At 39.1% G+C, this 24,814-nt stretch overlaps 1 protein-coding gene and 1 long non-coding RNA gene across 4 annotated transcripts in view; one reads left to right on the top strand and one right to left on the bottom strand.

Annotated features, from left to right (window-relative positions):
• Positions 1–1,370: 1,370 nt before the first annotated feature.
• On the bottom strand, positions 1,371–8,257 carry LOC107179551. Of its 2 annotated transcripts, none has more exons than XR_001510200.2 (3): positions 7,886–8,257; positions 6,920–7,077; positions 1,371–1,815 (listed from the first exon to the last, which is right to left on the bottom strand). It is a non-coding gene; the product is annotated as an uncharacterized LOC107179551 (long non-coding RNA). The 2 variants fall into 2 exon arrangements; XR_006220344.1 differs by having other exon boundaries at positions 8,153–8,257.
• A 212-nt stretch (positions 8,258–8,469) lies between these two features.
• Positions 8,470–24,814, top strand: part of UPF2 (UPF2 regulator of nonsense mediated mRNA decay) — a 110,563-nt gene continuing 94,218 nt past the window's right edge. Inside the window, exons 1-3 of one of the 2 annotated variants that reach the window (XM_042991039.1) lie at positions 8,470–8,606; positions 14,269–14,648; positions 18,616–19,395. In XM_042991039.1, the coding sequence (XP_042846973.1) occupies positions 8,517–8,606; positions 14,269–14,648; positions 18,616–19,395 (1,250 nt within the window). In that variant the 5' untranslated portion in view covers positions 8,470–8,516. Of the gene's footprint in view, positions 8,607–8,722; positions 8,837–14,268; positions 14,649–18,615; positions 19,396–24,814 lie in introns of those variants that run through there. The other variant, XM_042991040.1, reaches the window with a different exon arrangement.

Raw genomic sequence — 24,814 nt, 5'->3', positions numbered from 1 at the left:
CTTCTTTGTGCCTGTTGATTCTCAATTGCTTTCAGCTCAAAATAATTTGTATGCCAAAGTGGCATATTTTGGAGTGGAATATTCTAATCCCCTTCCTATTCATTCACTTAATAATTCTTCTATCAAAATATTATTAAATGCCTTCTGTGGCCCCAGGACACAAAGATTAAGAAGCTATAAATCATATATTCAAGGAGCTCACAGTTTTAATGAGAAAACAAATATAAACAGATTATTTCAATATAATATAATGAATGTTATAACAGAGATGTTCAGAGGCTACTATGGAAACCAGGTAGGGCCAGGGACCTAATTGGATATATGTGGGCTGGTGGTGATAAAGAATCCCTTCCCCGGGGAAACGATGCTTGAACTCCTAATTAGAACACATTCATGGGAGAAAGGGCATTCTAGACCAAAGCATAATATGTGCACTAAGGGAAGAGGAAGTCTAGTCTGTGCAGGTTATTTATTATAGCTAGAACTTAGACCTGTGGGGAAAATAGCAGGAAGTGAGACTAGATATATAGGCAAAAGGTATGCAGTATTAGGGGCTCCTGCTGAAGACTCTGAGTTTTACCTCATAAGTCAGTGGCTTCCAAAGTAGACTGGCACAAAGGGGTATCCAAGATGATTTACTTAGGCAAAAATATTAGAATTTCTGTGAGTTTTTTATTCTTACCTTTTCTATTGGGGGGGGCTATATTTGTGTAGTATTACATATATACACAGTTTGTATCGAAGTAAATATACATGCATTGGGAGGATGCCCTCCTCCCCTCCCCATATGATTGTATGATCAAAGAAGTTTGGGGATGATTGCCACTAAGGGGAGTTAAATGATCTAAGACCCTCTGAGGTCAGAAGTGGAGAAGACTAGAAGCAATTAGGCAGGAGAACTAAGAGATGGTTGCCAGCAGTGTGGGTTTAAATTATGTGGGTATGAACTGAGGCTGTGGGGGTGGGGAGATGGGTGAGGACCCAGGCAAGATCTTTCTTTCTTTTTATTTATTTATTTTTTTCAATGTTTATTTATTTTTGAGAGACAGAGACAGAGCCTGAGTGGGGAGGGGCAGAGAGAGAGGGAGACACAGAATTCAAAGCAGGCTCCAGGTTCTGAGCTGTCAGCACAGAGCCTGATGCGGGGCTCGAACCCACAAACCATGATCATGACCTGGGCCGAAGTCGGACGCCCAACTGACTGAGCCACCCAGGCGCCCCTATCTTTCTGAGACATGCGGATTGTATTTGGACAAGGGGTGAGGAATAAGGACTACCTAACTACCAGAGAAAACCTTTTCCTCTATGTTCTTCATTTGGAATTGTGAATTAAGCTAACAAAAGATTAACAGGAGAAAAGACACATTATTTTTATTAATATTTACATGCACAGGAATTCACCAAAAAGAAGTAAAACACAAAGAAGCAGTTAGACTCAAGGTTTGTGCATCATTGTAACAAAGGGGAAGGGGCTTGGGCTTCAAGGGATGACACAGTGTGGGGAAGTGACTTGGAAATATATGGGGAAACTGATAGAAGATAAGGGTTGTGGTTGATCTGTTTATGCAAACGCTTCTGGGTGTTGACTATCACCAGTGATAAGAGTCCCTCTCTTCTTCCTGATACAGGAGTTGGGGGTGGGGGCAGAAACCTTCACAAAGGGAAATTCATGCACTGCTTTTATGCAGATAAGGGGAGTTCTAGAGAATTCTTCCTGAAGCTGTTGATTCTCAATTGTCTTCAGCTGAAAATAACGGTCATGCTGGAGTGCCATATTTTGGCGTGGCATATTCTGATGCCCTTTAGCACCATTAACTGAAAGAATAAAAATTAAAAAAGAAGTAGTGGAGTTGCAGACCAACATGAAGTCCAATTTTGAACATTTTAGGTTTGAATATATGTGGAATATTTCATCACAGCTGTCCCACGGCAAAGACTCAGAAATATAGTTCAGGAATTAAATTAAGACAATTAGATGACCTGGGATTAGCTTTCTTACCACTTACTCATTAGTTCCCTCCCCCCCAATATTGAGATCGGTTATTCTGCTGGACACACTGAAGTAAAACCAGAATTAGAAACAATATTTACAGGGACCCCCGGGTGGCTTAGTTGGTTAAGCATCTGACTTCAGCTCAGGTCATGATTTCACAGCTTGTGAGTTCGAGCCTTGTGTGGGGCTCTGGGCTGACAGCTCAGAGCCTGGAGCATGTTTTGGATTCTGTGTCTCCCTTTCTCTCTGCCCATCCCCCACTCGTGCGCGCGCTCTCTCTCTCTCAAAAACAAATAAACATTAAAAAAATTAAAAGTACATATTAAAAAAAAGATGATATTTACAAACCTCTGCCTTTATTGGTTACAACAGCTGAGAAATCTCTTCCTTTTCTTCCCCTGCTGGCCTCCCAGCTTTATTGGGGTAGAATTGAAAAATAAAATTGTAAAATATTTAAAGTGTACATTGTGGCGATCTGATCTTCCCCCTTTTATTTTTAATTTTCATTTTAAGTGCATCTTCTTAGCACAAGATTTCCAATGCTTGGTGTAAAAGGTTTCAGGTGCAATGATGTCATAGTTGCATTAAGGCAAGGAAAGATGTGTTGAAACACTATTTATATGAACTGCAAGGCCAATTAGATCCTTTAGATGACTGTGTTTAATATTTCTGAAATGATTTAGTACTAGCTAACACAGAGCATATACTGTGAGCTAAGTGCTTTTATTTGAATTACCTCATTTACTGTTCGCAAAACCCTATGAAAAAGTACTGTTATCAAGATTTTTAAGAATTAAAAGCTGTGATCTAAACTGGATAAAGAAAAAAAAAAAACTGGTTAAAATATTAGCCCAAGCTCAAATAGCTGGTGTATTTTGGAACTAGAATTTGAATTCACGCAGTCTGACTTCAGAGATGCACGTGTCTTGCTTTCTGTGGTGGCTTTTAAACTAGTTCTCTTCCATCCTCTTTAAAAGCCCTCAGGTCTTCTGGACTTGTTCGTCTCTACTCCCAGCTACCGCAGCTCTCCGGAACCACATTCTGATGTCCTCTCCTATCCCCTTTAATTCACTGATGTTCTTGGTTTTGTTAAGAAGCAAACCACGGGGCCCAAATGGCGTCACTTAGGTGAAGGCCTCATATCAGCAAACCAAGACTAACTACCTAATGCAGTTGCAGTCCTCACAGGAGTGTAGCCTTTAACCAGTCACCATGGAATTTTCTGGTCAGCACTAGGAATATACTCATATTCCTCCCCTTACGAGGGTGACCTTGCCTAAAACAGTGCATTCTTTGCTAATAATTTCCTTTATTCCACTCTCTGCCTTTAAAAACTGTCTCTTTATAAATACAGAGAGGGAGGGAGGCAAACCACAAGAGACTCTTAAATATGAGAACAAACTAAGGGTAGATGACGGGGTTGGGGAGAGGGAAAATGGGTGATGGGCATCGAGAAGGACACTTGTTGGGATGAGCATTGGGTATGTAAGCCAATTTGACAATAAATTATATACATATAACTAAATAAATAAACTTAGAAAAAAAACCAAAACAAAGCAAAAAATGGTCTCTTTTTGGGGCATCTAGGTGACTCAGTTGGTTAAGGATCTGACTTTGGCTCAGGTCATGACCTCACGGTTCATGGGTTCGAGGCCCACATCAGGTTCTGTGCTGACAGCTCAGAGCCTGGAGCCTGCTTCAAATTCTGTGTCTCCCTCTCTCTCTGCCCCACCCCTGCTCACGCTCTGTCTCTCTCTCTTAAGAAAATAAACATTTAAAAAAATACAAAAAAACCAACTGTCTCTTTTCTACAGCTTGATGGAGCTTTTTTCCCCTATTTCCTAGATGGTATACTGCCCAATTCATGAATCATTTAATAAAGCCAATTAGATCTTCCAAATATACTCAGTTGAGTTTTTGTTATTAAACAGTTTTTTGGTCACCATTTTCTTTGCAACCTCTACTCCTGTCAATATGTTAACCCTATGCACACTCACATCTTGTTCCCTTTAACTTCCCTCCGCACCCATGATCCTTCATGATTATCACTCTCTTGCAAACACACAATCCCCTTACTCTTTTCTTTCTTTGTCATCCCTCTCATGGAAAACAAACAAACAAACCCAAAACAACAACAAAAAAAACGAACTGTTCATCTCTTCTTGAGAAATTGGCATATGTAGGCTGGATGGTTTTACTTTAAATTCATGATCAGAAACATCGAGTAGTGTGTCAGCAACAATCCTTAGTATGCATCTCCATTGCTTTCACACTCTTCAAGGTGTCTCTTTCCTACTTTCCCCTCTTATTTCAAACCTCCCCCAGTCTCTCCCTCACCTCACTCTTAGCTGATGACCTTGCCTCCAATTTCATTGAGAAAACAGGAATGATCAAGGAGGAAGTTCTTTATAATCCCCCTTCCAAGTCTACAAGCCTACCTGTCCACGCATCCATCTTCTCTGTCTTCTCTCTTAATATCTTGTAGAAATGCCACTGCTATCAAAGGCACTCCTGCTTGTACTTTAGATTCCATTCCTTTTTACCACAAGGATTTTGCTCCTTTGTTACCTTCTTTCTGTCTCCTGCATCATTAATATTTCTCTCCCTATTGGATCATTCCCATTAATATACTTCCTCTATATCTCTCATAAAAAAATACAAAAAAGGGGGCGCCTGGGTGGCGCAGTCGGTTAAGCGTCCGACTTCAGCCAGGTCACGATCTCGCGGTCCGTGAGTTCGAGGCCCGCGTCAGGCTCTGGGCTGATGGCTCGGAGCCTGGAGCCTGTTTCCGATTCTGTGTCTCCCTCTCTCTCTGCCCCTCCCCCGTTCATGCTCTCTCTCTGTCCCAAAAAAAAAAAAAAAAAAAAAAACCAAAAAAAAAAAACAAAACAAAAAAGATATAAATGTAAAAAACACAAAACAAAATCCTCCCATAATCTCCTCCTGTTATATTTTTCTGCGGCTCTTCACAATAGTTTCTCAAATACCTGTCTTCACTTTTCCCATCCCTAACTTAGTCCTGAACCATTCCAAATCTGTCCCCATTATTTCATTGAACTGCCACCTACAAAGTCAATATTGATCTCTATAGTGTCAATCCAATGAGCCCTTCTCTGTCCCCATATTATGTTCTCTTAACAATATTTTAGACAGTTAACCACTTTTCCTTTCCTGATGCTTCTTTTTTGGGGCTTTCGTGACACTGCACTCTCCAGGTTTTCCCTTTCTTAACTCCTCGTTTTTAGAGACCTAACCACTACATTTGGAAGTTTCTCAGAGCTTAATCCTGGACCCTCTCCTCTTATTACATTTTCTTTGGTTAGCTCATTCTTTCTTATGACCTTGAATACCAGCAATGTTGATGATGCTCTAATTGTCACGTCTATGCCACAACCCTCCTCTCTGCCCATTGGATATCTATATATCGAGTTGCAAAACTTGAACCTTTCAATTCTTCAGGTTTTAGCTCAAATTTTGTATCATTACAGAAGCCTTTCCTGACCACTCTACAATAGCCAGCCTCTTCTTTCTCTCCAGTTACTCTCCATTATATTACCCTGTTTATATCCTTTGCCACATATATTCCAACCTTTTAACTTTTTGCTTATTTACTATCCAGCTCCTTCATTAGATTATAATCTCATTTACAGGACTTTCACTAATTTGTTAGGCACTGTTCTAAGCACTTCATAAAATCTTGTGATTTATTTTGCTTTTTTGACTCACATATTTATCAAAACTAAGAAAAAAAAAGAGTAAGCTCACATTGCTTCATTTCCATTTTGCTCAAATTAATAGAAGGCAGTATTAGTGAACTGATTTTCAATCTTCCAGTCCCATGAGATATCTCAATGATTTGGTAACTGGTACTATTATGTTTCCTATATGTGATATTTACATTTGCTTAAATGTACCCTCACTTAAATATTTCTTATTGAATGAATATATCACAACACATTCGAGAAACTATTAAGTAGAGAGACAAAGGTAAAGTTGTTTGACAAATTTCCACCATATACTTCGAAGAGGTGGGTGCTTAAAGAAACAGGTAGCTTCAACTAGCTTAGTCAAACTGGACATTAGCATCTAAAAGACAGATGGATTTGTTCAAGACACAGCATATTTCTGGCAGAGCACCAGGCAGTTCATCTCACATGTGTTTTTTTTTAAATTTAGGATTTGTCCTGCCCTGATATTGTAATCCCTTTCTTTTGCGTTTGCTTTCTTCTGAGAAGCAGCATTGTAACTGGATTTAAAAACATTTAATGTTTATTTATTTTTGAGAGAGAGAGTGGGTAGGGGAGGGCAGAGTGAGACGGAGACAGAGGATCCGAAGCAGACTCTGCTGACAGCAGAGAGCCTGATGCGGGGCTTGAACTCATGAACTGTGGAATCAGGACCTGAGCCGAAGTTGGACGCTTAACCAAGTGAGCCACCCAAGGGCCCCTTAAATAGAAAACAGTATCATGTAAATGTATATATACATATCAGGTTTTTCTTTTTTCATATCATACAGTTCTGTCAACAGGCAAAAAGAAAAAGGCATTTTTTACAATTTTCTCAAATAATGATATATCTAAACCCTTAAAAGCTAAATATAATGGAGTCACTGAAAAAGTGAAGTTTGAATTATCAGAATGCAAAAATGATGGCTTCTTCAGAGAAATGTATTTCTTGCAGTTACAGATTGCAATGATACCCCACATTAGAAGGCTCCGATGGCTTTTGACATCTTTCTTTGGAAAGAAAACAATGGGGAGCATTTTCAGTTTATGAAAAAGTCTAGGCATAAAGGCAATAGGATACATCAAAAATATCTTGGGTTTTCAGTTAGATTTGCATATAATGCTATGCTTACTAGTTTTGTGGTATCAAATTAATCTTTCTGTGACTCAGTTTCTGTAAAATGAGAATCCTAATACTTACCAACAGTATTATTATGATTATTAATTAAAACAAATTTAACATAAGCAAAATCTCCATAAAAATGCTCTCCTCTTGGGGCGCCTAGGTGACTCAGTCCGATAAGCATCTGACTTCAGCTCAGGTCATGGTCTCACAGTTTGTGGGTTCGAGCCCTGCATCTGGAAAAAAAAATTTTTTTTTAATGCTCTCCTCTTTTTTGATCCCATGTATTCAGTTGGTTTCCTTTTAATACTCGATGAAAGGCAAAAGTTGACTTCAGTTAGGATAAGCAGAATTTATTTATTAACAGCATAGGTAAATTTTCTTAGGGTAGCCAGACAAAATGAGAAATACTTTTGAAAAGAACACTGGTGGTCATCCCCAGTAAGGTGTTTTGGGACAGTTCTCTCCTAATTGTTTATCAGAGGTACAGAATTGTAGTACTGTCTTTCTCTTTCACTACCCTTTAAATGATTGACCTCTTGGAAGTAAGTGTTTTGGGGAAAAAAAATTAAGTACAGGAAACATTAACCCTTAACTTGTGAAGGCAATTTGCAAGCTAAACGGGATAGGAAAATAGTAAATAGAAGCAAATGGGCAAAAGCTGAATATAAGTGAACCTAGACCTTCCTCAAGTAGTTGAGGTTGGTAGCAGCTCATTTTGTGGGCTTGTATATCGGGTGGGGCGCCACATGTCAAGCAAGAATCAAGACCAGTTTGGCACCTTTGTTCCTTTGGCTCCTGATCAGCCAAAGCCAACCAGTACGAACACCCGGTGAAATCATGTTGGCAGATCCAAGCACAGTTTCAATAAAAATCGGAGGCCGGATACACAAACTCAATTGATAAACTAATACCCATTTTAAGAAGCTGACTTCGTTTCACATTCGGAAGAAATGACAAGACTAGCCAATTGTGACTACAATAATGACTTCATGGAGGTCATTTCATTGTAATTTTTAAAATTCGTTTGCTAGAACAGGGTACCTTCTAAGACCTGTTGAGGAAAAACCTTGATTCTTCTTCACTCTGGGTTGTTTTTACGTGGAACACCTAAAAACTGCTTCTGGAAATTCCCCTACGGGACTTTCGTAGTCTTTCTAGGGCACTCAAACCTAGACCCATTCCTAACCAACCTGTACCTTCCTCACCAGCCATATTCTTTAGCTTCTCCAGTTTCTAACTTCCTAAGTCTTCAACCTCACCCCTTGAATTAGTCCAATCAAACTTTCCCTTCTTAGACCTCTTCCTTACGTTCGCTCCTGGAAACTCCCCTGAGGATCACGTGGCCAAACTTGTCCTTAATGGCGCTCCGTAATTCTCCTACTGTTCCACCGCCCTTCCTTACCTCCTGTTAGCTCCGCCCCACCCCATTCTAGCTACCCCCCCCTCCCCTCCGGCCCGCAGTACCTGCGCCTGCGCATCTCTAATTCAGGCGCTTTCCCTTTCCAGGCGACCAATCCACTTCCTGCCTTCGGTCCTTGTAACACTCCTCCCCTCCGCTGGGGACCTGGCTTGAGGTGCTGGTTGTGGCTGCCCTATTTGTTGCCTGTCTGAAAAACTCGCTCCTCCCATCGAGTAGACCATTTGAACTAGCCGCTTTGTGCGTCGCACATCTATGAGTGTTTTCTCGCGATCCGCCAACCCAGCGTTAAGCCAAGGGCATCGTCATGCCGGCGGAATGGAGACCCGGACAGTTTGCGATCAGGCAAGTGCGTGGACGGCTTTTTCCTTTCCCCCACCCTCCGCCCCGCCCCCACTCGCAGCCTGGCCGCGCTGGTGAGTGGCGGGCGGGAGGGCCGGCGGGCGGAGGGAGGAGGGGGAGCTGAGGGAAGGCGGGCCCTCGGCTGCGAGATAGGTGGGGGGAGGGGAGGGGAGAGCCCGAGCGCTGGAGTTGGTGCTGGGAAACCCGGGGCTAATGTTGACAACAGGCTCGAGGTGAGTCCCGGGGAACCTCCTTCCCCTCCGCTCCAACGATCGGGAGGAAGCGGGACTGGGGGGCACCGGCCTGGACTCCTACTCCCCGAGGGACCCAAGAGGCGACTCCGCACCCCAGCGCTCCGGGGGCGGCGAGCAGTACACGGACCGCAGCTCCGGCGTCGTCCTCCTCAGACCCCTCTCCCGGAGGCTCCCATCACCGCGGGCGCCCCCGGCCCGGGGCAGACATGAGGGGCGGCCGAGGGGGTGTCTGCCCCACATGCCCGGGCTGGGCCTCGGGGCTGAAGGCGGGGAGCCTGCTGTGGCGGGGTGAAGGTGTTTGGGGGTGTGGAGTGGCGCGAGGGGAGGTTGGGGAAAGCTCTTCGGGAGCCGGGAGGGAAGCGAGGGCGAGGAAGTGGGGAGGGTGCGTGTGTGGGAGGATGTGGAGTGGGGAGACCTGTCGGAGAGTCCCGGTCTCGGGTGGTGAGGGAGTGTGGGGTGAGAAGTTGGGGTTGGGGCGAGGATGGTCCGCGAAGGTGACCGTGGCTACCCGTGGGAAAGGGAGTTGTGGCGGGGAAGCGTGTTGGGTATGGGAATGTGCCGCCGGAGCAGGGGTTTGTGGGACATGTGTGTGGAGGGGAAGGGGATTCGGCGTGTTTGGGAATGGTGGGCATGGGTTATTTGCTCCACTTCTGTTTAGTCACATAGACTGAGGGTTCTTCCCTTGGCTTCGTCCCAAGGCTCCTAGTACTTACTCTCGTTGGTACTTCTGAACTAAGGAGATCATCACGGGGTATTTGGTCGTCAGGTTGGCCAAGCAGAACCACCTTAGGATCTTGGGGGTACACGGTGAACCGGACCACCTGCCCGCTTGCTCTTTGAGGACCCGTATGTAGTGATGCAGCCGACCAAAGTAAAACCATCACCCTTGTCGTTTATCGTAGTTTTAGGTGTTTGTAAGAAATGTACAACTCCTCGAGAAAACCAGTTTTGAACTCTGGTGAAATTTGTAAAAACTTTGAATGAGTCCTTGATAGGAAGGACGTTTTGAAAAGCCAGAGACTGGGAGATAATGCCCCGGTGCTATTCTGCCCATAGAACATTTTGAATAATAAAGAATTAAAAGGTAAAACAGCATTGTCTAACTCTGAAATATTTTCAGAGCAGTCTGATTGTGATTTCATACATGATCCATATGGTACTTTGTTAAAGGGATATCTTTAAAAGGGAAACATCCTTTTCTCTGCGTTCTGCCCCCCGCCCCCCCAGTACACTCCATTGATACTTGTTTTACTAACTAATAAGGTAGTTTTACTTTCTTTTAGACATCGAGAGTATTTTTAGAAAACCAACTAAAATATACAACCCAAGAGCCAGTACTCTACTCGGGGAGCTAGGAAGGTGGTTTTAAAAGCATGGTTTCCTTTTAAGGACTGGCTGTGATTGTACTGCGTAATTTGTAAGCTAATCATATTCGAATTAAAAGATCACTCGTATTTATCTTGATTATTTTGAGATGCAGTCTATTTAAAATTTTAGTCTCTACTTGAAAAACTTTTTGAAGCGCTTCAGATACAATCTTTGGCTGTTTATTAAAGCATGGATTTATCAAAATAGTTTAAATTTTGGCATTTCACTAAATACAGTTTAATTGACAGTACAAGTGCGTACTGATCTAAATTACGTTGTTTGTAAATTTGGCTTTTGAAATCTTGAGTCAGGGCATTTAGTGGAGAAGAGCACTGGACAGTGAGGCTTGACTCAGCCATTAAACTAGTGTAATTGGATGGGTCACTCTTCTGCTGTCATGTCAGTGTAAAAATCGAGAATTGGAGTGGAGAAAGTCTAGTAGTCCTAACCCTAAAAACTCTCGTCTTCCAGCGAACTTTTCAGTGTTCGGTGTGAAAGAATAAACATTTATTGAACGCCTTCTGGATGCTGGCTGCTTTGTTAGTAGTTTAAGAATTGTCTCTCTGTTAGTAGTTTAAGAATTCTCTGAGAGAGGTAGCAGTGCCTCCATTTTATCAATGGGTAGACTCAGAGAAGTTGCCCAGTTCCCATAGCTAGCAGGTTGCGGAGTAAGCGTCTGATTTCAGAGCCTGTGTTATTTTCACGTGTTGCATTGCCGTCTTTACATGAGCCTGTACATTTTTATCACATTTTTTTGTTCACTGAAATTTAGTTCCAAGTGTACTCTGGGTGTGTTTGTCATACAAAGATGAGGGGATTCAAAGAATCTAACAGTACCAAGACTTAAGAGTCTTACTGAGAATCTGTTTTATCATGCTGTAGAGCAGGACCAATTCATGAGTGCCTACTACAGTTTGATATAGTAGGCACTGAAACATTTATTGAATAAATGAGTACTGTAGAGTCACAGAAGTTTAGGAAACTCTGTGAAGCTAACAAATGATCCTTTATGAATTTGTCAGATTCTAAGTGAATTTCTTAATGTTTTTGTAGAACTTAATATGTAGTCTTACCTTGATAAATGAGACATTACTTGTAAATTTTGATGCCGTTCTTTTTATTGTGTGTAGTTCCTTGTATTACTGAAATGTCGCTTGTTGATACTTCATTTCGGAAAATCCATACTCTATATATAAACAGTATTCTATTTTGCATATAATGACAATCTAAATAAGATTGTATTGCTACCTTAGGAATTATCATCCCTGTATGTTTTCGCTAATATCTGCCAAAAGTTAAAAACGTAATGTAAAAACTGCTATTAGGGACTCTTTATTCAGATACGTTATTGTATGATTTGTCATAGTATCTATGATCAAGTCTTCTGCCTCACAGTTTGGTACGCACAGTTCTTAATAACTTTAGTTGAGAGTATGGGTTCAAATTCCTGCTGTCACCAGCTGTGGAGGCCTTGGTCAAGTTACTTGGTCAAGTCTCAGTTTACTCATTTATAAAATAGGGAAAATAATACCCACCTCATAAAGATTTTAGTATTAAATGAGATAATGTATGTAAGATGTTTACTGTGGTGCCAGTGAGTGGTAGCTATGAGTATTCTCTTTTAAAAGTTTGCTTGCTTTAGGGCATGGTATTTTCACATTAAAGGTGGGTTATTTGAAGCTGTGTAAGCTGCACTTCCCAGATAGCATAAATGTTAAGGCAGCCTTGCCACACAGATAAGTAATTATGCTCTTTCGTGTTTTAATGATTGCCTAAACGGGATTGACAGCTTTTTTTCCTTCTGAGTTACAAACCATTGAGGTTAACTAAAGCCTTTGGGTGTTACCGTCAAAATAAATGCATAGAACGTAGACAGCAGAGTCAAAAGAAAAAGGGGAAGAGGTAGCTGAGAAAAGATATAGAGTATTGAATGTGCCTCCAAAAATTACTTAAAGTGTTTTTATTGGCCTAGGTTTTCTTTCTATGATAACATTTTATTGGAGTGCTGAAATAAATGTGTGTGTGTGTTTACGAAATAAATGTTTATTATTGCAAATGTTTTGTTTGCTAACCTAGTTTTTATTGCTGTCACTTAAAATCTATATTTGAAAATAATTAAGAATACTGTGTGTATATTTAGCTTTTAATAAACTAAGCAGTTTAAATAATTTAATTCTGTGTTTCTTAAATAGAAAGTATTTTGATTTTCTCCTGTGCAATTTGAGATGATTTAGGACTCAAAACATGAATTGCTGTCCATTAAAGAAATTATATTAGAAAACTAGTACACAGAGAAAATTTATTTTTTGAAAAGAAAAATGCTGAATTTTGCTGGGAAGTACAGTTTTTTGTTCTACAGTTTATTTCCAGTTAATAGAGCATCTACTGTAGACTTATGTTATCCAGTAGAACTTAATGTGATAATTAAAATATTCTGTATCTGCACTGATGTGGTAGTCACTAGCCATGTGGAAGTGAGTACTTGAAATACGGGTAGTGACTGAAAAATGGAATTTCAAACTCTTAATTAATTTGCATGTAAGTAGCTACTTGTGGCTAGTGCAGTGGTTTTTAACTGGTGGTGATTTTGCTCCCAGGAGACATTTGGCAGTGTGTGGAGTAATTTTTGGTTGTCAAACTGGGAAGATACTGTTGGTACCTCAATAGAGAAGGCAGGATGCTGCTAAACTTCATGTAGTGCACAAAATAGTGTCAGCCCCCCCACCCCCAAACAAAAGCCCCAAAGAATTGCCTTGCCCGAAATGTCAGTAATGCTGAGGCTGAGAAGCCCTGGGCTGATGGTTACTGTATTGGCAGATACAGGACAGAATATACAGATTCTATAATCATCCTTATGTTTATTTATAGATTAATTTTGACTGATGCTAATGAAAAGATTCAAAGTCTAATTTGAGATATTTGGCGGTTTCTGTATTTGAAAGTTTGATAAGGTTGAAAACGATGGCATGAATTTGTGTCATTTTGTCTGTTCATTTATATAAATTTTTTTTTAATCTTTATTTTTGAGAGAGAGAGACAGAGTGTGAGCAGGGGAGGAGCAGAGAGAGAGGGAGACACAGACTCTGAAGCAGGCTCCAGGCCCCAAGCTGTCAGTACAGAGCCCAACGCGGGGCTTGAACTCAAACCGTGAGATCATGACCTGAGCCAAAGTCAGACGCTCAACTGACTGAGCCACCCAGGCGCCCCTTGTCTGTTCATTTATAGATGGCAGGAGCTTGTTTATGTTCCTGCTATAATACTTCTGTTGCACATTGTATGGAATAATGTCACCAGAATCTCTTCACCAAAGTGAAATGTTGGGATTGAAACTGATTCAGAGGCGCCTGGGTAGCTCAGTTAAGCGTCTCTCTTTTTTTTTCCAACGTTTATTTTTGAGAGAGAGCACAAGAGGGGAGGGGCAGAGAGAGAGGGGAACAGAGGATCTGAAGCGGGCTCCGTGCTGACCGCACAGAGCCTACTGTGTGAGACTCGAGCTCACAAATCAGCAGATCATGACCTGAGCTCAAGTCAGATGCTTAACCCACACTGAGCTACCCAGGTTGCCCCAAGCGTTTGACTCTTGATCTCAACTGAGGTCATGATTTCAGGGTGGTAAGTTCAAGCCCCGCATTGGGTTCTGTGTTGGGCTTGAAGCCTACTTAAAAAAAAAAAAAAACCTGATTCAAAATATTCTCAGATGCGTGCTGAAGTATTTATGATTAAATGCTATGTTTCATAACTGATAATGGTTGAATTTGGGAGGTTGATTATATTGTGTTCTCCACTTTTGTTTGTGTTATTTTTCCTTAAGAAAGAATGAAAAAAAAAAGTACTTAGACAAAGGCATAGCTAATAATGATAGAATGTGGAATGTGACCAGGAAGTTATTTTATCACAGAAATAATACTCATTTTGCGTGCATTTATTTAATATCTCACAACAATGCATTAATATGTTCTGTTTCAAAAACAGTGTCACGTTACTAAAAAAGTCACTGCATCTACAATACTACAAAGAATACTGACATTCTTTTACTCTTACAGATTGTTCTGGGTAACATAATGCCAGCTGAGCGTAAAAAGCCAGCAAGTATGGAAGAAAAAGAAACTTTACTAAACAACAAGGAAAAAGACTGCAGTGAAAGGCGGCCAGTGAGCAGCAGGGAGAAACCAAAAGAGGAGATCAAACTTACTGCCAAGAAGGAGGTTATTAAGGTCCCTGAAGATAAAAAGAAGAAACTGGAAGAAGATAAGAGAAAAAAAGAAGACAAGGAACGAAAGAAAAAAGAAGAAGAAAAGGTGAAGGCAGAGGAAGAATTAAAGAAAAAAGAGGAAGAAGAAAAAAAGAAACATGAAGAGGAAGAGAAAAAGAAGCAAGAAGAGCAGGTAAAACGTCAGCAAGAAGAAGAAGCTGCCCAGTTGAAGTAAGAACATTTATTTTATTTATTGATAAGAAGGAATGGGAAGAATGAAGTGTTGGGAAAACAATGATTATTTGAAATCCGACTTCTGGGTTGCAGTTCCTTGAGAGTTGGGAGTATCTTAAGTTACTGGTTCTGTTAGTTTCACTGACCAGAAGCATGCTTATGATGCTTTAATTCCTCCAATTAAATAACAGGAATCTTTAATACATATTTTTTGAGAGGGTAATCTGAACTTTTTAATATTTTTGAGAGAGAGAGGGAGAGAGAAAGAGTGCGAGCAAGGGAGGGGCAAAGAGAGAGGGAGACAGAGGATCCCAAAGCAGGCTCCATGCTGACAGCAGAGAGCCCGGAGAGCCCCATGTGGAGCTGGAACTCCTGAGCCACAAGACCATGACCTGAGCTGAAGTCAGACACTTAACTGACTAAGCCACCCAGGCGCTCCTGGATTGTTTTGATTTTTTAGATGGCTCTTTTTTTTTCATGGTCTCTGGGTTTTTATTTATTTTTATTTTTTTAACGTTTATTTATTTTTGAGAGAGTGACAGAGCGTGAGCAGGGGAGGGGTAGATAGAGATGGAGACAGAATGTGAAGCAGGTTCCAGGCTCTGAGCTGTCAGCACAGAGCCCAACACGGGGCTCAAACTCACAAGAATCATGAGATCATGACCTGAGCTGAAGTTGGGATGCTTAACTGACTGAGCCACCCAGGCGCCCCTCATGGTCTCTTTGAAGTTGAAAATCTTTAGTTCTTAATGGCTGTTTGCTGAATTCTTACTATGTGCAGGACACTACAGAGTATATCAGCACATATCCTAAAGGTAGTCATAATGAATAAATTTTATGATCCTCACTTGACAGATTAATAAAATGAAGCTTGAAAAGGTTAAGTAACTTGCATAAAGTCCTAATAAACAGTGGAGCTGCTGGGTTTTTTTTAACCTAGTCAACTTTAAAACTTTGGTCCTTAAAAGCGATTTCGTAGTACCTCCCATTCTTATCTTCATCTAAATCTATTTTTGACCTTGTAAATCTATGCAAGTAGTATGATGAACTGGCAAAAAACAAGGTAGTCCTCACAGGAAAACTACCAAGATGTAGCAAAAATGGCAGCTATTGAGTAGCATGGACTTTTCTCTTCATATGTATAAAAATTTTATATAATGTTTAAAAAGCTGTTTGCAAACATGAATTTTCATGGATCGCTAGAACAGCTCAACCACCTACTTTCCTATCAAAGTTTTTTAGTACCTGTATTTTTTTTTTAATGTTTACTTTCTCTCTCTCTCTCTCTCTCTCTCTCTCTCTCTCTCGACAGTGACAGAAACAGAGACAGTGTGAGTGGGGGAGGGTCAGAGAGAGAGTGAGACACAGAATCTAAAGCAGGCTCCAGGCCCTGAGCTGTCAGCACAGAGCCCAATGCGGGGCTCAAACTCACAAACTGAGGTCATGACCTGAGTCAAAGTCAGAGGCTTAACCGACTGAGCCACCCAGGCGCCCCTTGTACCTGTCTTTTTAATGAGGTAGTAGAGCCTTAGGTCTGGAAGGCAATAGTAGTGGCCAGTTTGGGAATATTCAGAGCCATGATTCTTGAGAGTTTCTTATATTCTACTTTAAAAAGAAAAAAATTAACAAGGAGCTGTGGACCACACAGAATGAGGCAGGTACAAAATGAGACTGCTGTTAAGTATGAGTGTAAAAAGAACCCTGGTTTTGAAGACTCATGAAAAACAGTGCAATGTATTTCACTGCTATTTTATATTAATTACATGTTGAAATTGAACTATTTTAGATTTATTGGGCTAAAAATATGTTCAAATTAATTTTAAAAATTCATAAGGATATTCAATTTCACTTATTTTTGCTCCTCCCCCTACCCTCCTATAGAAAGAACAAACAAAACAAAACAAACCAACCACCAAAATTCCAACTTTTTATTGGGAAAAATTCACACATATTCAAAAAATAGGATAGAATAATGAATCAGTCCTCCCAACACCCCCCAATCACTCTGTCTACCCAGCATCAACAATTACCCACTTTTTTCCCCTGGAAAAAAAGGGTATTTTAGAGCATTATTATTTCACTGGTAAATATTTGATTTATGTATTTTTTTTTTTTTAAACTGTTTTAAAAGTTTATTTTGACAGAGAATGTGCCGGGGAGGAGCAGAGAGAGAGAGAGAGAGAGGGAAAGAGAGGGAGAGAGACAGAATCCCAAGTAGGTTCTGAACTGTCAGTGTCGAGCCCAATGCAGGGCTCAAACTCACGAACCCGGGAGATCATGATATGAGCCGAAACCAAGATTTGGACGCTTAACTGACTAGAGCCACCCAGGCACCCTCATTTATGTATTTTAAAGTGTTTTTATTGCTAATGAAAATAGATTTAATTAATGTATATACATAGTTGTTTGTTTGTTTGTTTGTTTATTTATTTATTTATTTTGAGAGACGCAGAGCGTGTGCAGGGGAGGGGCGGAGAGAGAGTATCTCAAGCAGGCTCCGCACCGCCAGTGCAAGAGCCCCACGCACAACTCCATCTCACAAACTGGGAGTTCATGACCTGAGCTGAAATCAAGAGTTGGATGCTTAACCAACTGAGCCACCAGGCACCCCAAGAGATATTTTCTTAAAGTGCATTCTCACTGCTAATCTTGTATTTGTGTTTGGCTGGGAGACTTCTTTGAGATACTCACATGTCCGTGTTTGCAGTGATGGATGCAATTTGCTGTTAAAATGTTGTGGCTTTTAGTGGAAAAATCATAGAAGGGTTGCTCAGGGATGGTTATTTCAGAAAGATGAAAATCTGATTTCTTAGAAATTTATATTTTAAAGTTACATATTTTAGTATCTCAGAGGCCTCACAGTCAGAGAGATACCCTACCCTCCCACCCCTGCCCAAGTTATTTTATTACTTGTGCAATTTAAACATGTTCCATCTTTTAATTTTTTTTTTTTTTTTTTTCAGGATAAACTGTTTGTTAGCCTTTTATTAAAGGAGTTTTATCGTATATTCTTCTGGTTCCTTTCCAGAATTTCTTAATTACACTTGAATTTTAAGACCCAAACCAAGAAAGGTACTTTATTAAAGGTTTGGTTAATGCTGAAGTATGGAAAAATGGTACTTAACATATTAAAACATTGTTTTTCTAATTTTTTTTTAACATTTATTTATTTTTGAGAGACTGAGAGAGACAGAGCATGAGCAGGGGGAACAGAGAGAGAAGGAGGCACAGAATCTAAAGCAGGCTCCAGGCTCTGAGCTGTCAGCACAGAGCCTGATGCAGGGCTCAAACCCGCTAACTGCGAGATCACGACCTGAGTCAAAGTCGGACACCCAACTGACTGGGCTACCTAGGTGCCCCACATATTAAAACATTTTTAATGCATTTTTTACAAACCTTATTCTTTATAGTCTTTGTGGACAGTTTTTTTTTTCTCTCTTACCAATGCTTTTACCTGTTTTAGGTATTTTAGGTATCCTTCCTAGGTATTTTGTATTTTTCATACTATGCATCATGTATTTAATCCATTTATTTTTTCACCTTTATTGCGGTAGAATTGACAAAAGTGTCTTATCCATTTCGTTTGCTTGTTGGCAGAATGATTTTTACTCTAGTTATTCAGAATCCTCCACTCTGTCACATTTGATATTTTCAGCGTACTGGGTTCTTATTATCTTAAGTCATTAATAAAAATGTTTTTAAAATTAGGAAAAGGAGCACCTGTCTGGCTCAGTCGGTAGAGCGCGCAACTCTTGATTTCGGGTTTTGAGTTCGAGCCCCACATTGGGTACAGAGATAACTTAAAAAAGATATCTTTAAAAAAGAAGTAGGAAAAGGGCCTTTTGCATGGTTTGTTCCTTTTGGATGCTGATGCTTATATGATTTTACTTTCGCTCTTATGAAATTTGTCAGAGATGCTTCAGAATATACAGGTTATTTTATTTACTTGTTTGTTTTTATATAGAGAGAAAGAAGAATCCCTTCAGCTTCATCAAGAAGCTTGGGAACGACATCAGTTAAGGAAGGAACTTCGTAGCAAAAACCAAAATGCTCCAGACAACCGACCAGAGGAAAATTTCTTTAGCCGACTAGACTCAAGCTTGAAGAAAAATACTGCTTTTGTCAAGAAATTAAAAACTATTACGGAACAACAGAGAGACTCCTTGTCCCATGATTTTAATGGCCTAAATTTAAGCAAATACATTGCAGAAGCTGTAGCTTCTATTGTGGAAGCAAAGCTGAAAATATCTGATGTGAACTGTGCTGTGCACTTGTGCTCTCTCTTTCACCAGCGTTATGCCGACTTTGCTCCGTCACTTCTTCAGGTTTGGAAAAAACATTTTGAAGCGAGGAAAGAAGAGAAAACCCCTAACATTACCAAGTTAAGAACTGATTTGCGTTTCATTGCAGAATTGACAATAGTTGGGATTTTCACTGACAAGGAAGGTCTATCCTTAATCTATGAACAGCTAAAAAATATTATTAATGCTGATCGGGAATCCCATACTCACGTTTCTGTGGTGATTAGTTTTTGTCGACATTGTGGAGATGATATTGCTGGACTTGTACCACGGAAAGTGAAGAGTGCCGCGGAGAAGTTTAATTTGAGTTTCCCTCCTAGTGAGATAATTAGTCCAGAGAAACAACAACCTTTCCAGAATCTTTTAAAAGAGTACTTTACATCTTTGACCAAACACCTGAAAAGGGACCACAGGGAGCTTCAGAATACAGAGAGACAAAACAGGTGATTTTCATATTTCTCAGAATTGAGAATTTATTTTGGAGCTCATACTTAAAAAGTTTCTTAAGTCTTCGTGCCACTGAAAGAACTTGTGGAAAAGGGCTCTTTGCAGGGGATTTCTTAACATTTCCAGGAGAATTTCAGAGTGTAACCGTTAAAGTACTCATGTTTAAATGGGAGTCTTATCATAGATTTTGTTTCTGAATTTAAAAGAAACCTGGCAAGTATATGGTGATTTTTACTTTGGGGATGTGTTTTGTTCCTGTGATTTAAGAAACTCCTTACTGTTGAGGGATTTTCTTTTTCTGTCACTTTAACTTATCTGCTATTATTTTTGTGTTTTGTTGTGCCCTCTCTATAACAGGTTTGCTTTCATTGTTTTGAATCTTAATTCATTGATGTCACTGTTGATACTTGCTCTTCTTAGAAAACAAGTCGTTTTATTTCATAGTCTGTATTTTAGATCAGAAATTTGGAAAATAGTGCAACAAATTAGATGTGAAAAAATTTCTTAAATGCTACTGTGTAGAGTGCATTTACAGGAGTCTCTCTCCGGGGAACATCCATTTAAAATTCTGAAGGAATAATGTATGTGTCTGTGGTAATTAGTGAAGATACCTGATTGAGGGGCCGCCTTTGATTGTTACAAGATAACTATTCTGTAGCCTCTGGACCTAGGAGGCATCCATAAACTAGAAGTTGATGGAAGTTGGTGGGCACTAGGTCAACTTTTATGGAGGGTGGATTTGGAGGGCTGAGGGGTACAGAAAGGAGACAACAGCAGTAGCCAAAGTATTTGGCTGAATACTTTCATCTATTTGAAGTGCATGGTTGAGTCTGAAATTGCTGTTTTTCAGGAATTAGGATGGGAGAGGATACTTTTCTATTTCCATAAGGTCCTTCCACAGTGGGGAAGGACCTACTGGTTTAAGTAGTTACCACTAGAAGGTGATTGACTTAACTAAAGACTAGTAGTATATGCCAGTAATACAGTTGGGTCTGGGTCAGGATAGGTTCAGAGACTGTATGGCTAAACCCTGGTGGTTGAGGATCATTCAAGAGGCGAGAGTCTAAGATGGCAATGGTGTTCCTCAAGGTTTCTTTAAAAAAAAAAATTTTTTTTTGTTTTGTGCTTTTGATAGTGAGGACTGTTTTAAACTTTGAATAGGCAACTTCAGGCTGAATTTATATAGTCAGTAATGAGTTTAAAAAGAAAGTAGTGGTCCTCTTAATAATTCTCATATATTCAAGATCTTAATTATGACTTACATAGTGTTTTGTCATTTTCCTAGTCGTTTTCTTTTTCCCATATGTTCTACCTAATACATCACAACTGATTTTGTAGGTATGCTTTGATTCCTTTTTATTGGCTACTTTAAAGGTTTTGTGTGTGTGTGTTTATTTTTGATTGGCCTCACAGAAGCTTAGAGGGTGGAGTCTACAGTGATTTAATCTAATCACCCAATGAAGGAATCCATTTTACAGATTATCTGACAAAGTATTCTTCCTTTGAAAACCTCTCAAAGGAGCTTAGAGCCATTTCTGTGTTGGACACTCCTACTTACTAGGAATTCAAGCAGAAAATTAACTCCATAAAATGGTTCCCTTTGATGTACTTCTTTTTTTCTGGTTCAGATGGAATAAAGCTGCTGAAAGTGGGGGTCCATGAACTGTTTACCTGTTCACAATGAATTAAGTATAGAAGCACACGAAGCATTTAGACATCCTTATAGCAGTTTTCCATAGTTGTGGTATTGTTCCTGTATTTTATAAAAGCACCTGCAGTGATTAGAAAAAAAAATAATTCCTTTACCACAGTTTGAGAAGCACTGATATGGGACATGTCTCCTCTTTTCATGATAATATCTCAGATATTTGCAGACTGCCAGGTGGTTTCCCTTTCATCTTCTCAAGGCTAAATACCTCCTGTTCCTTCAGTTTGTTCCATGATTTCGACATGACTATCCTTAGGACATTTGTTTTGGATGCATTTTTTCCTGCCTATAATCTAAAATTCCATTAGTTTCTATAGCTGCTCTGTCATTCTTTTGACTGTTAGGCTTATATATGCCTAAAGACTAATTTTTCAAATGAACTGCTGCCAAATCAGTTCTTCACCTTGAATTACTATAACTAATTTTTTGAATCTGAATGCAGACTTCCCTCTTTTAACTTTATTTAGATATTTTTGGCGTATTATTTTAGTCTAATTATAATATTGAATGATGATTATTATTTTTAATATATCAGTGACTTATATTAATTTGTACTTACTTTCTGGTCATATCCAGCTTTGATAAGCAGACCTGTTCTTTAATATTATTTCAAGTGAAAATTTTGAACAGGATATAGTGTTAAGAGCATGGTTTTGTGGACTTTCCCTAGAAACTTTTATTCATTTCAATATGGAACTGTTAGGTTATTAGAGGAGGTTATTTACCCAGCAGAAATTGACCTTACCATCATAGCAGTCATTTTATCATGGGATACTGCCTACTTAGATGTAGTAATTTGGGAGATGGGAAAATCTTAATCATCATATAACAAATAATTAGCATATAGCTTAATAAATAACTCATGCCTAGGACAGCGTCAATCTGAGGAGCCTCTGTAGTGAAGATTTGAATACCTGACTGACCAAGACGCATGAAGAATGGATTAGTGCAGAGTCCCTTGGCCTAGTATTAGTACATTACGGTGTACTGTAAAAATGATCAGTTTCCCAAAGTTTCCCCCTCCCAGTCATTATCCAGTAGGTGTTTTGAGGTTTTTCTAATCATGGGAATAAATCATGGACAATAATTTTTCCCAGTAAGGTTTCTCTTAGGCATGGTAATGCTGGAAATCTAGGTGCCAAGCTAGTGGATGTTTAAGCCTTTTTTCAGTATCTTAATAATGACAGTTTTAAAAAAATCAAATCCATTGTATTTTCAGTCTATGAATCCTAAATGGTTTTGGTCATTTTAATTAACTTGGGAGATGGCACTATTCATAGAGGTTGTGAAGCCTTTGTGTATACTCCTTTGTTTTTATTTTAATTTTTTAAATGTTTACTCTTGAGAGAGACAACACTAATGGGGGAAGGGCAGAGAGAGAGGGAGACACAGAATCTGAAGCAAGCTGCAGGCTCTGAGCTGTCAGTACAGAGCCCAGTGTGGGGTTTGAACTCACAAACTGTGAGATTATGACCTGAGCTGAAGTCAGATGCTTAGCCAACTGAGCCACCTAGGCACTCCTATACTCCTTAAGCTCTATACTTAAGAATTCTTTCAACCAATTAAAAAAAATAGAATAATAAAATCTCTGGTATTTTCTTAAAGATGTTAATGAATGAATGAATGAATGAAGACAGTGACTGCACAAGACCTGTTGAGTCTTAACTGTTCCTTTCTCACGTTTGCTGGGCTGATACCATAGGTATTAGATAGTTAGTTCTGTTTCTAAGCCCTTGAGGGATTTACAGTTATAAGCAGAATACAACTGGCCCTAGGGTTTGGTGAATTTTAATAAATTTGAACTTACAAGCTTTTTGTACTTAAAACAATTTTTAAAATACATTTTAGTTAAGCGATTGATCCTGGGGACTTATAATTAATATTTAGACATCTAAAAATATTATCTTGCAACATCTGCCAATTTAGAGTTAATAGCTTTACTTCTTGGTAAGTTTTATGTTCAGTGCTCTATACTTGAAATGTTTTGTACTATGAGATATTATTCTCATAGAGGTAATATTACCTGCTACTTTTTGGCTTTTAATAAAAATTGAAGAAATGATTTAATTTTTATTTAGATATTACTTAATTATGTAGAAGAATTTGTTTCTTGTAGTGAAATCGTGAATTCAGATGTTAAGTCAATTCTTGCTTGAATAATTTCGAAGTGTCTTAATTTCTTTCTTTCTCCCTAACTGATGGGAGTGGTAGCAGAAGTTTCTCCTTTTAAGTATTGGTGAATTAGGACCTTCATGATTACATGTTCAAACAGCACTAAGTGATTTGATTGAAAGTATAGTTAAAAAAAAAAAAAGTACAATGTAGGCTTTCCTCCATTAGTTAATAAAATCAGGGAGGTTTCTTTCATTAATGCAAATTCATGCGGTATTACTTTACCAGTGATGAAACTTGATAGCACATTAACGTAAAATTAAATAGCGTTGCTTTTACCTTCTGCTTTTCTCCCAGGTAAGTTGTACCTTGCCTATAGTTGTGGGTTGTTTTTTTTTTTTTTTTTTAAACAGGTGGATTGTTTGATAAATTGTGTAGTACTTAAGCGCTATTAAGATGTTCTATCACTGTACTTTATACTCAGTGAGGCTTTTTTTTTTTTTTTTTTTTTTTTAAACTCAGTGAGGCTTTAACAGTTTTGTAAGTGCTCTAAAATTGTTACCTCTTTCCAGGTATTCTCTAACTCTGATTCAATGACTTTGACAGTTTAATAAATATTTGATCGAGTACATTTATGCTTACCGTGCAGTAGTGGCTTTTCACACAAGATTATAAGACATCCATAACTAAATTCTAAAATGAAACCGAAAGAAAATTATTCTCATGAAAATTTGACAAATTGCTGAGATGAAAGGTAAAATCTAGTAGCTTTTAATGGGTCTGCCTCATGATTATAAATGAGCTTGCTCATTGTGACTTATGTAGCAAGTGACAGATCGGATTCTTTCATACCTCTTCATACTGTATTTTTCACAACTTCCATGTTACTCTTCATCTGCATTTAGGACTTGTACTAGATTTTAAAGTGTCTAGTAAACACATTAGCAGTGCACACAGTGCTTACCCAGTCAGGTCCAGATAAAAGGACCTGAAGGAATATAAAATAAGCACCTCAGTGTGAGAGGGCTTGCCTTTGGTAGATGCATTTGAGAGACATTCTAATTCCAATGTTAGGTACCAAGTGGACAATTTTACTTTAATTTGGGAGGCAGTATATATGGTCCAATAGTTGTGAGCATGGACGCTGGAGCCTGGCTACGTGTGTTCACATCTTAGGTTTGTCATGTACTTAGTTCTGTAACTCTCAGCAAGTTATCTCACATCTCTGTGCTTCAGTTTTCCCTTCTGTAAAATGGAGTAACAGTAGCACTCTACCTTGGAGGTAAATGTGAACGATGCAATGAATTCACATGTAAAAGCACTTAACAGTATCTGATTCATTGTAAGTATTCAGTAAATGTGAGTTTATTACTTGTGATATATTGCTTGCTTAATCCTTCAGAAAGTCCTGATTGGGATGTCTCTTGTACCTTTTTATGATTTTGAAAATTTGTATATTAAGCTTTGATAGCTTTTAAAAATTTTTTCATTTTTAAAATAACGCGAGACAACAGCATACAAAATAAAAGCGAGAAAGTCAAGAAGAATAAAAATGAAAAAAAAAAGAAAAACAAAAAATAGGTCTCAAGACTAGA

Source organism: Panthera tigris, chromosome B4 (assembly GCF_018350195.1).
Source record: "Panthera tigris isolate Pti1 chromosome B4, P.tigris_Pti1_mat1.1, whole genome shotgun sequence".
Taxonomy (NCBI): domain Eukaryota; kingdom Metazoa; phylum Chordata; class Mammalia; order Carnivora; family Felidae; genus Panthera; species Panthera tigris.
This window is presented reverse-complemented; position numbering and strand designations above follow the sequence as displayed.